Below are 11,944 nucleotides of genomic sequence, written 5' to 3'. Positions count from 1 at the left end.
GCAATGGCAACAAAGGTTCATTGTGGATGAAAACCCAAAAACATTGCCCGCTTACGTAAAAAACAATATTTTTTTTTTGCCAAATTATGTAAAAGAAGATAATGACTTTTAACTTCTATTTCCTGAACTGCATGATATCATAATAATATTTTTTCAATTTAAACACTACAAAAAAATTTTAACCATTTTTAATTTACCAAGCAGTGAGGAAGATGTCATATTGTTTTTACAGAAAAAAGATATATTACTCACAATCTAAGTAAATGGCCACGAAATGAGCAACATGAAAAACTGTAAACAAAAAAAGAGCATTCGATCGGACAGCCTGTTTAGTGGTTCACGAATAGCATTCCTAACACCAGTACATTTCACCTACTGTTGGGCAGAGGAACTAATGTCATTTAAAGGTGCAATAAACAACTCAACATCAGTCAAAATACCACAATTGATTGGAACAATTTTATGAGAAAGGTCTGTTCATTAGATTTACTTTGACAACCAAAAGAACTAAGAGGTGGCCCCAGAAAAACAATTGAAAATGATAAAAGTATGCTCGCTCGGCAAAAAAAAAAAAAAAAAAAAAAAAAAAAAAAAAAAATGCTGGCATGCTACTTCCTAAACAGTGGATATTTGGTGGGTTATGCCTTGAAAGTGGTGAGGGCTTTCTTGTTCTGATTCCAAATCAAGAAACAAGAACACTAATATCGACTGTAAACCATATAGTGGAAGGATAAACAATATATTCCGATAGCTGGTGACCTTATGAAACAGATAAACTTGAAAAGGGTGGTTATGGCCAGTTAACTGCGAATCACACATTTAATTTTGATAGTACAGTCAAAAGTCGTTAATCCGGACTCGTCGGGACTTCGGCGATTCCGGATTATTGATTTTTCCGGATTATAGATCATCAGTTTAAATCTTGTAAGATGGCATGCAGAAATTCTAAAATTAAAAATATGAAACCGTAATTTATGAAATAAAGAACAATTATGATCTAAAGGGTCTCAAAATTTGCAAAAAGAAAAAGCTTAATATTTATTTGTTTACTTAAATAAACATTTCTTTCAATGTAAGTTGTTTAAGTTTTGCTTCGTTTCATGTGATAATACTTTCTCTTTAATTCTATTAAACAGACATAATTTCTTGTTCAGTTACAAAGTTCCGCTGTTCAAGTCCTATAATTGCTGTGTCGAGAACACCGACTAATTTGTCAATCGAAATTTTTTCGTTTTCAATAACCTCTGTTACTTTTCTTCGCTATCAGAAGCGAATTATAATGACGAGGAACTTGTTTTAAATCATATCAAAGACGGAGCATATCGAGATGAAATACTATATTTGGTAAGGAATTATAAGCCAAATAAAATAAAAACATCTGATCTTCAATTATAAGCCAAATAAAATAAAAACATCTGCCCTGAAGATAAGGATAGTGCTGACAGATCAACTTCCAATTCATTACGCGCCCGCCGCGCGGCGTTCCCCCCGCCGAGCAGCGTGAAATTGATAAACAGATTTCAGATTTCAAAACATACTTTTGCTTTAGATCCTTCACATATTAACAAATATATACCGGAAATTCTATTTGATATATTCGAAAGTTTAAGCTTACTTTTATAAAATTGCTCTTACAATCTGCAAAAAATAATAAGCCGGATCCAATTCGAAAATTAAGGAACAACGCAATCATCAACATTAACTGAAATAGATAATTTGATAATTTTAGCTTATACGTCCATTATACATAAAACGCGCACGCAAAAACGTATTCTGCACTTGCCCACACTCATATGCGCAGTCGTAAAAGGTCTTACGCGCACGCATAAACGCCTATGCGCATGTGTCAACGCGGCGCATGCGCAGAAAGTTTTTAGTTTTGAGGTCCGGATTATAGATCATTCCGAATTATGGGTGTCCGAATTAACGACTTTTGACTGTAAACAATGCATGTTTATACCCACATTGTGGAAAGATTGTGGATCACTGTTAATTGGCGGAAAAAGAAGCAAAGAAACATCACCTAGTTGTATCTTTCAGAATTCATGTGACAGAAATATGTTGGGGAAGATAAGCCTAATGATACCAATTGGGGAGATACCACAGTAACAAACTATATGCCAGTAGTTTAAATTTGGACATAATCTTGGTGCCATTTTGATCAAAAAGGGCTGTGAAAATCAAGTAGTACTGGTTTCTGTTATGTGAATAAGCATATGCACATTTAAACTACCCTTTTGACAAAATCATTTCTTGCATACTTCACAAACAAAAAACTTCTCTCCTGTGTGAATAATCATATGGCTTTTTAAAGCATCCTTACGTTTAAATGATTTCTTACATACTTCACACTTATGAGGCTCCTTTCCATGAACAAGTATATGCTGGTTTAAATGAGACTTCAGACTAAATGACTTTTCGCATAATTCACACTTGTAAGGTTTTTCTCCTGTGTGAATAAGCATATGCCTGTATAAATTATCCTTAATACTACATGACTTCTTGCATATTTCGCACATATAAGGTTTCTCTTGTGTGTGACAACGCATATGCCGCTTTAAAATCCAGTTTTGCCTAAACGACTTCTTACATACTTCACACACATAAGGTTTCTCTCCTGTGTGAGTACGCATATGCTCCTTTAAACTATGTGTTTGATGATATGACTTCTTACATACTTCACACATACAAGGTTTCTCTCCTGTGTGAATAAGCAAATGTTTGTGTAAAGCAATCTTTAGCCTGAATGACTTTTTACATACTTCACACACATAAGGTTTCTCTTTTGTATGAATACGAACATGCTCGTTCAGTGTATCCTTTCGAGTAAATGATTTGTTACATATTTCACACACATAAGGTTTCTCTCCTGTGTGAGTACGCATATGCTCCTTTAAATTATGTATTTGACGATATGACTTCTTACATACTTCACACATATAAGGTTTCTCTCCTGTGTGAATACGCAAATGTTTGTTTAAAGCAATCTTTAGCCTGAATGACTTTTTACATACTTCACACACATAAGGTTTCTCTTTTGTATGAATATGAACATGCTCATTCAGTGTATCCTTTCGATTAAATGATTTGTTACATATTTCACACACATAAGGTTTCTCTCCTGTGTGAGTACGCATATGCTCCTTTAAATTATGTATTTGACGATATGACTTCTTACATACTTCACACATATAAGGTTTCTCTCCTGTGTGAATACGCAAATGTTTGTTTAAAGCAATCTTTAGCCTGAATGACTTTTTACATACTTCACACACATAAGGTTTCTCTTTTGTGTGAATAAGAACATGCTCGTTCAGTCTATCCTTTCGATTAAATGACTTCTTACATACTTCACATACATGAAGTTTCTCTCCTGTATGAATTAATATATGCCTGTTTAATTCATTCTTTGCCTTAAATGACTTGTTGCATACTTCACACACATGAAGTTTCTCTCCCGAGTGAATAAGCATATGATTATTTAAATCACATTTTACTCTAAATGACTTAATACATACTTCGCATACATAAGGTTTCTCACCCGTGTGAATACGCATATGCACATTTAAATTAGTCTTTTGATTAAATGATCTGTTACATACTTCACATGCATAAGGTTTCTCTCCTGTGTGAGTAAGCGCATGACTATTTAAAAGTCTCTTTAGCCTGAATGACTCATTACATATTTCACATGCATAAGGTTTCTCTTTTGTGTGAATAAGCACATGCTCATTCAGTTTACTTTTTCGATTAAATGACTTCTTACATATTTCACATGCATAAAATTTCTCTCCAGTGTGAATTAATATATGCCTGATCAATTCTTGCTTTGCTTTAAATGACTTGTTACATACTTCACACACATGACGTTTCTCCCTTGAGTGAATTAGCATATGCGTGTTCAAAAGAACCTTTAGTCTAAATGACATCTTACATACTTCACACATATAAGGTTTCTCTCCTGGGTGAATAAACATATGACTGATTAAAAGTCTTTTCAGCTTGAATGACTTATTACATACTTCACATGCATAAGGTTTCTCTTTTGTGTGAACAAGCACATGCTCATTCAATTTATCTTTTCGATTAAATGACTTCTTACATACTTCACATACATATGGTTTCTCTCCAGTGTGAATGAGTGTATGCTTCTTTAAAAGAACCTTTAGCCTAAACGACTTATTACATACTTCACACACATAAGGTTTCTCTCCCATGTGAATAAGCATATGATTGTTTAAACCACACTTTTCAGCAAATATTTTCTTACATACTGCACACACATGCGGTTTCTCTTTTGTATGAAAAATCATATAGTCGTTTAAAACTCTCTTTTGCTGAATGATGGATTCGATACCTCATACAGATGCAGTTTCTTTCATGCAAGCACATGCATGTATACTCTTTTCAACTACTTCTTCTTCCAAAGGATTTGTTACATATCTTCTGAACAAGAATTTTGATATAGCTTACTCCATAACTCAGGATTATGTTACTGCTATGCCTGGATGTAAAATGGGTTGGATAACAGAAATTTTAACCCAAAGCAAATCTTAGATGCTTCATTCTAGCTTACCGTGTCTAGTGAATATCTTTATGAAAATATCAAAACATAGCATACACTAGACATAATTGGTAAGTGATATATTTATCCCTTGATTTCCAGGAGTATTCAGTTACTAATATATTTCACAGAAATATGCCGTTTAACTTTATTATATGCCATAAATACAAAATGGATTTTATGAAATTTTGCTTCTTCTAGAGCTGTTAGATAACCAATTTTTAACAGTTTAAAGAAGTTACTTATTTAAAAGTCATAAACGTTATCCACATTTCAGAATACACAACTTGCCAATTATTTTTTTGTAAAGTAACAAAACTTCACATTAATTGGTTCTAAACAGACATAGTAGCCAGATGTCTTATTTTGCACCTGCTAAGTCTTTCTGCCTCGATGGGCGAAAAATCAAGCTTAGGCGCGAAGGAAAGGTACATAAAAAACGGGTAATACCACACACACACATATCGTATTTTATATTATCGTAGTCAGGAAAGTGAAGTTGTACGGAGCAGGGGTATTAAAAATGTTATTGACCACCAGGCTGACCCGTTGAATATGGTTATTGTCGTACGGAGTGGGATTAAGAGTGAATGTATCTTCCGTATAGTCCGCAAAAGATTTAACTTTATCTTCTTCTGTATATGAAATTCCCCTAGGTCCATGAATAGGTGGGATAGGTTTATAAGGTTTCTTGAATTTGCGGGAAATGTCAAATAGAGAATTTTCCTCTATAGCTAGGCTATTTAGGAAATTGTTCCATTTTTTGTTTTTGAAGTTCTTGATTCGTTTGTTGATTACTTTTTGCATAGAGTTTATTTCGCGTTTGAGTTGTGAATCCCTGGTGGTTTGCCATCTTTTACGGATCCGGTTTTTCTCTTTGATACTATTTCTTATATCGGCAGGTAGAAGAAGGAAAGGCTTGTTTACATGAAAAGTATCGGTGGCTTCCTTTAAAGCAGAATAGATGCAGTTGGTAAATGTTGAGACTTCGTGTTCTAAATCTTCTTTATTGTTGATGCATGGGTTTCCTTGTACGGAGTTATTCAGAATTTCAGAGTATTTGATACAAATTGTAACTCCTACACTTCTGTCAAGTGAGGGGAGGTATTTATTAATGGGGATTTCAAATACAATGGGGTTGTGGTCGGAAGACAGGGCTGAAATTACGGAGATATTGACTGCACAGCAAGGGCTCCTACTTGCTCATCGGACAAAAATTATGTCAATTTTGCATCTTTTTCTTGAAGCTGTTGCTCAAGGAATTCTATTTTTTTTAACAACTCTTCATTTGAAGCAGGTAGAGTTTCCTAAATTCAAAAAGAAATAGTAAACATGTTATGCTGTGATTATTTTTTTAAACAATGGTTGGATGAATTAATATATTTGTAATAACAATGATTTTTTCAACAATTTTTTGGAGAATATTAAATAATTTACCACTTCAGTATTTGGCTTAGGACATCTTACTTCTCTTATCCTCTTGTCAGTTACAGATGGTGGTGGATTTGGAATGCTAAAGAGTGTTGGTACTGCAGTTTTTCTTAGTTTTTTTCTATCTTTGCATAGTGACTCAAATTGAGATTCCTCAAAATGATCCTGTAAATACATAAAGTAATAAAAAAAAAGTACACAAAATAAATAAAAGTACAAAAAACAAACCACACAGTGAGGTTGTGCCAAAGGCAGCAAGCATGAACTGTAAGTAAGTATAGGCAATAAATAAATATGCAGGTAATTAAATTAGGCCCAGTATTATAAAAAAGTGAAACAATAAACAAACCATGTCTAACATATCAGCAGCAGCATCTTGTAAGCTTGGACAGAATTTAATTATCCAATATTTATTTTTTGCCTATAATTTAAGGTGTTCTTTAGAACATTATCCAAAAATTAAATGAAGTAGTGTTTTGCTATAACATTAAAAACAACTAAAATAAAACTTTATATTTCTTGCTATAGTGCTCTTACAATAGATAAGAAAATAAGAGTTCACTACACCCAACTTTTAAGATACTAGGCCGATAAATACATTTATAATTAGAGCAGACTATGATTCTTGTTATAATTGTAGTAATGTTTATTGCTCTAATTGAAATATTTAATTTTTAATTCTCTAATCATTCAAAACATAGCCCTAATTTCGGAGCACAGTGCCAACATGCATTTTAAAAAGCATCAAGGCCAGTTTAAACGACTATTTTTTAAATTACACATAGGCACAGACATATCCAATTAAAGTTATTAAAAACTCTAGAACGTAGTTCAGTAGCTTTCTGAATTTGTAGGCAATTTTTTATTTAGAGATGACAACACAAAATAACGCTTCAGAAAATATTATTTATCATGTATAAAAATCTGTTTTGTAACACAGATCAGTAATAACTGTTTATCAATGTCATGAGGATTTAATTTGAGGAGATCACATTCTTTAGAAGTATCAAATTCATGAAAGGATTTTGGCTTGGCCTTTGAAATTCATCATTACAGGCAGATTTATTTGATTGTTATGCATGCATTAAACACTACACATGCATTAAAAACACTACACATGCATTAAAAACACTACACATGCATTAAAAACACTACAATTATTTTTGAAAAGTACACATGCAGTTTCACAAGTTTTCTGTGCTTATTTGAATGTTCTGCATTCATTTCTAAATCTTTACTCTTATTTTCTTTTTAAAATTGCCAAATTGTATAATACTGTGATTATAAATATATGGTACTTGCAATTATTGAAGTCAGATTATATATATTTTGTCTCATACTATTCAATTTATTCTATTGACTTCAGATGTCAATGTCAAAATTCTGGAAGTTATTTTAACCAAGAAACAGTAGTGGGCACCGTGCATAAACAACTCATCTAACTTTTTAACAACAGTGATTATAAAATAAAGAAAAAAATTATATATCATTCCAACGATATTGCAACTATAGTATAATGTTACATATATCTTTAGCAAACATTCAGATTTTATCTTGACTTTCCAAATTATTATTTATTTTTTAATAAATTTCAATATGCTAATGATTTTCATGTTACATTAGTATAAATTCCACAATTAGCACAGGAAAACAAAATCTGCGCTTTATATTAGAAGAGAAATTTCTTTTCCACATTCAAAACATCCACATTGGCGATGTTTGGCGACGGGTACATTAACCCTAGACTAATTTAATTATAGCTATTATTACAGAAATTAGCAGATACTCAGGTTATTGTACACAAGAATTTCACTTTACTTGCACATTATAAACATCAGAGAAGATATAAACTCTAAATGAAGGCGTAATTAACATTATACTTACTAAGCAAAGTTCAGCGCCTGGACCAGGTTTCCAATTGTCTCTTCGGCAATTATTTACCCATATTTTTCTTCTTTCTTCCTTTATAGGAAATTTTACCAATGTATGACCTTTCCGTGAATGATTTGAACAATTAATAGCTGCACATCCGCCCATTTTACACAAAAAAACACAAAAAATTGTTGCACCGTAACTACACAGCCGCCATTAAATCTCCCACTTGGGATCGCGAATGCCTGATGATTCAGCCTGCTATATAGGAGCCTTAGGTTTATAAGGTTTCTTGAATTTGCGGGAAATGTCAAATAGGGAATTTTCCTCTATAGCTAGGCTATTTAGGAAATTGTTCCATTTTTTTGTTTTTGAAGTTCTTGATTCGTTTGTTGATTACTTTTTGCATAGAGTTTATTTCGCGTTTGAGTTGTGAATCCCTGGTGGTTTGCCATCTTTTACGGATCCGGTTTTTCTCTTTGATACTATTTCTTATATCGGCAGGTAGGGGAAGGAAAGGCTTGTTTACATGAAAAGTATCGGTGGCTTCCTTTAAAGCAGAATAGATGCAGTTGGTAAATGTTGAGACTTCGTGTTCTAAATCTTCTTTATTGTTGATGCATGGGTTTCCTTGTATGGAGTTATTCAGAATTTCAGAGTATTTGATACAAATTGTATCAATACTTCTGTCAAAATACTTCTGTCAAGTGAGGGGAGGTATTTATTAATGGGGATTTCAAATACAATGGGGTTGTGGTCGGAAGACAGGGCTGAAATTACAGAGATATTGCATCTGTTAGTAATGTTATTTGAGATGAAGTCAATTGTGGTGGCGCTATTGTACCCGTAATGGGTGGGCTCGTCTGGAGCATGAATGTTATAATTATTTGATTGAATGAGTTTAAATATGTCATTTCCTTTTTTGTTAGCAGGTCCTCGGTTCCAGCAGGGGTGTTTGGCGTTGAAGTCCCCTCCGACAATGGTAGAAGTATTAGAATTAAGGAGGTGAATCAATTCTTGTGCGCTAGGATTATTATTTGGTGGGATGTATATATTCGAAATTTTTATGTTCTATTACAATTTCTATTGTGTTACTTTCGAAAGTGGTGCTGGGAAGAGGAGGAAAGTGGTGCTAGGAATTTGAGCGTGTTTTATGCTCCTTTTAACAAATGTGATGATGCCACCGCCTCTTCCTGTCTCACGATTCGTACGGTAGGTGTTATAATTAGTATAGAGTACTTTGAGTGCTGGTTTAAGGTGAGTCTCTTGTATGAGTATTACGTCAAGTTCAATTTCAATAATGAGATTGGATAATTCATCTTTTTTATGGTAAAGACCATTTGCGTTCCAAGAGAGGAATTTTATGTTGCAACCTATTCTTGAATTTATTAGAATTAGAGACGATTTCTTATTTTTTCAATGATTTGGACTACTGCTATTATTTTATCCAGAGGTGATTTCTTGATTTTAATGTTTTTGAGTCCTTGTATCACTATTGTCCAGATTGTTTTTAGCGAAGAGAAGTCGAAGAGGTCTGACAGGGAGGATTCTGCGGTGCTCGTAGATTTTTCTGTTGATTTTCGTTTTGAATGAAGGTTTGAGCGAGATTTTCGTTGCTGTTTGATGTCAGCGGAGGAAAGTCTTCTGTGTCTTCTGTGAGTCTAGGGAGTGATTGCTGGTGGAGGACTGGGTTGGAATTGAACTTGTTTTTTGGTCTGGCCGGACAATTTGAGAAGTTGGCTGGGTGAGGACCTTTGCAGTGATAACATATGGCTGGCTGGTTGCGGCTATGGGTACATTCTATAGGTTTATGATTGCCTCCGCAACGGACGCATACCCAGTTTCTGGTGCAGAGCAGGGAACCGTGAAAAAATCCGTGGCGTCTATAGCATTGTGAAGGGCCAGGTTTCTTGCGTAATGATTCTATTGATACGTTCATATAACCTATGCGTTTGATTTTGAATACTTCCTTATTTTCTTCTGATTTTGGTATATGTACTAAGAAAAGCGGCATTGGTTTATTTTTTTTTCTGTTTCTTAATAGTGTAATAAAGTTAACATTGAATCCTTTGTCAAGTAGTTCTTGAGTGATGGTTTGGGGATCTGTGGTGATGGGTAAGCCTCTTATTATGACTTTTAAAACATTATCTTCGGGCAATAAGTAGGTGTGGGCCTTAAGCTTTGTTTCTTCAGCTATTTTGCGAATGAATCGATGTGAGTCAGAGTCTGCAGGCTGTATTTCAAGGTGGTGTCTTTTTAAGGTGCCAGTTATTACTTTTCCGGTTTGCTTGTTTAAGCTTTTTAAGAATTCATCCGCATTTGGTACGTCATCTACGACAATAATGGACACTTTATCAATTCTGCTTGTTTTGGAGCTGGAGTTTGGTTTTCTATTTGCGAGCATGGTGTCACTTTTGTTCGGTTGGTCTTTTGGGGTGGTAGTGAGCTGAGTGGCTTATTCATCTTCGTTGTCCCAATGCATGTCGTCTATTTGGTTCTCTACTTGTTTACATCGATTGGTGGTTTTGAGGGAAGGCTCCTCATCGGAGTCAGAATCCGTTTGTCTGTTACGCAATTTCCTTTTTCTTTGAAACCACTAGTGGATTGAAGTATGTCGCAGAAGTTTTAATCTCTTCCAATTGTTTAGGGAGCTTGTCGTTAGAGGTTTGTAATTCGTTTATTTTTGCATTGGCCATCTCGTTTTCCTGCAGACGCAGTTGATTAATTGCTTTTACAAGGAGAAAGTTTAGTTCTTTTTGATCACTAGCGCACATAATCACATTTGGGTCGTTATGGATATCTTCCACAAAAAATCTGGTAGTTTCGACGTCATTGGATAAAGTAATTTTGTGACTTAATATTTGGAGAACGTTGGGTTCATCATTGAGATGTCTCGTGTGAGGATTTTCTAAGTTTGGAGGTGAATTTTCCATGTTTGTGTTATTATTAGTTACATTTGTGTTTGTTGTGTCATATTGATTAATCATGTGAGGCAAATTGGTTGGAAAAAAGGCCTAGCTAGAGGCCGTACCCGAAAGTACCTTATCAGCACGGTGAATAAAGAGAATCAGAAGAAAGAATAAAATACGACCTGTTTTATCCAGCGAAGGATGCAGCAGTGGAGGTAAGGCGACGCAAGAGCCAAAGAAGAAAACAACCCAGGACGGTTATTCTACGCTACGAGAGTCGACAGCATGTTGTGGGCCGCCAGATGTCGCTGCTAGTGAAAAACAAGTCTGCCCGACATTCTATATTCTCTGAGTATGGAAGTTGTAGAAAGCGCGCAAAAAAAGTGTTGCCGTGTCGTCAATCAGGGTTGTGCAGCTGGCGTACTAAATAGACAATGGCTTTGTATGTGTTTTCGCCGCTGATTTTTTTCATATTTAAACGAAGAATACGGTCGTAGATCTCTGAATCGGTGGCGAATTTATAGAAAATATGTTGATGCTTTTGCTCTGCCAGAAGATGTTTCCATTGCGTATTTCAGATTGCCAAAATTTATAGTTATTTTAGTTTGCGATGAACTGATAGAGTATTTGGAGCCACATTCAGAAAACAAGAACGCAGTTTCTACTGAAAGAAAGGTTATTTATGCTATTTCTGAAATTATAGATATAAATTGTAATTATATGCTTTAAAAATGTAGAAGATAATAAGTTTATTAAGCACATATAGACATCCGATAAGCTTCTACTCGATTTATGTACAGCAAGAATTACGTTTATTTTAAAATCTAAGAGTTGAATACCTTACGAACAATACTGTACACAAAAAGGAATGTCGTTCATTATTACGCGAAATTCACACTACTGTAAAATAAAAATTTATAAAACTATAAAATAGCTTTATAATATTTTTTCAGTAGCAGTACTACTACTAGTCTGATACTTTTAAAAATAAGTTTTAGCTCAGAAGGGCTATTAACTTCGTTTTGCCATTTTGTAGCGTTTCACTTTTCAAATCGTTGCCACTAAATATCATCGCACTGTATTATATTTAAAGAAATTAAATAATGAGAAATCTGCATAAATGTATGAATGTTTCTCGCACTTTGATAAAACAACGGTATCTAGAGCC

The 11,944-nt window shown here is 34.2% G+C and overlaps 2 protein-coding genes across 2 annotated transcripts; both read right to left on the bottom strand.

Annotated features, from left to right (window-relative positions):
* Positions 1-2,246: 2,246 nt before the first annotated feature.
* Positions 2,247-3,977, bottom strand: LOC146997935 (uncharacterized). The gene is made up of 3 exons (XM_085812412.1): positions 3,676-3,977; positions 3,542-3,591; positions 2,247-3,373 (listed from the first exon to the last, which is right to left on the bottom strand). Exons 1-3 carry the CDS (start codon positions 3,975-3,977, stop codon positions 2,247-2,249), a joined length of 1,479 nt encoding a protein of 492 aa, XP_085668538.1.
* A 1,804-nt stretch (positions 3,978-5,781) lies between these two features.
* Positions 5,782-8,109, bottom strand: LOC146997934 (peroxynitrite isomerase THAP4-like). Its single transcript, XM_085812411.1, has 3 exons — positions 7,880-8,109; positions 6,002-6,160; positions 5,782-5,871 (listed from the first exon to the last, which is right to left on the bottom strand). Exons 1-3 carry the CDS (start codon positions 8,030-8,032, stop codon positions 5,782-5,784), a joined length of 402 nt encoding a protein of 133 aa, XP_085668537.1. The 5' UTR covers positions 8,033-8,109.
* Between the last annotated feature and the right edge of the window lie 3,835 nt (positions 8,110-11,944).

The sequence above is a fragment of the Stegodyphus dumicola genome, chromosome 3, assembly GCF_044657685.1.
Source record: "Stegodyphus dumicola isolate Sdum_Otavi_A_Nest chromosome 3, ASM4465768v1".
Classification (NCBI taxonomy): domain Eukaryota; kingdom Metazoa; phylum Arthropoda; class Arachnida; order Araneae; family Eresidae; genus Stegodyphus; species Stegodyphus dumicola.
The sequence above is the reverse complement of the archived record's forward strand: the minus strand, read 5'-3'. Positions and strand labels throughout refer to the sequence as shown.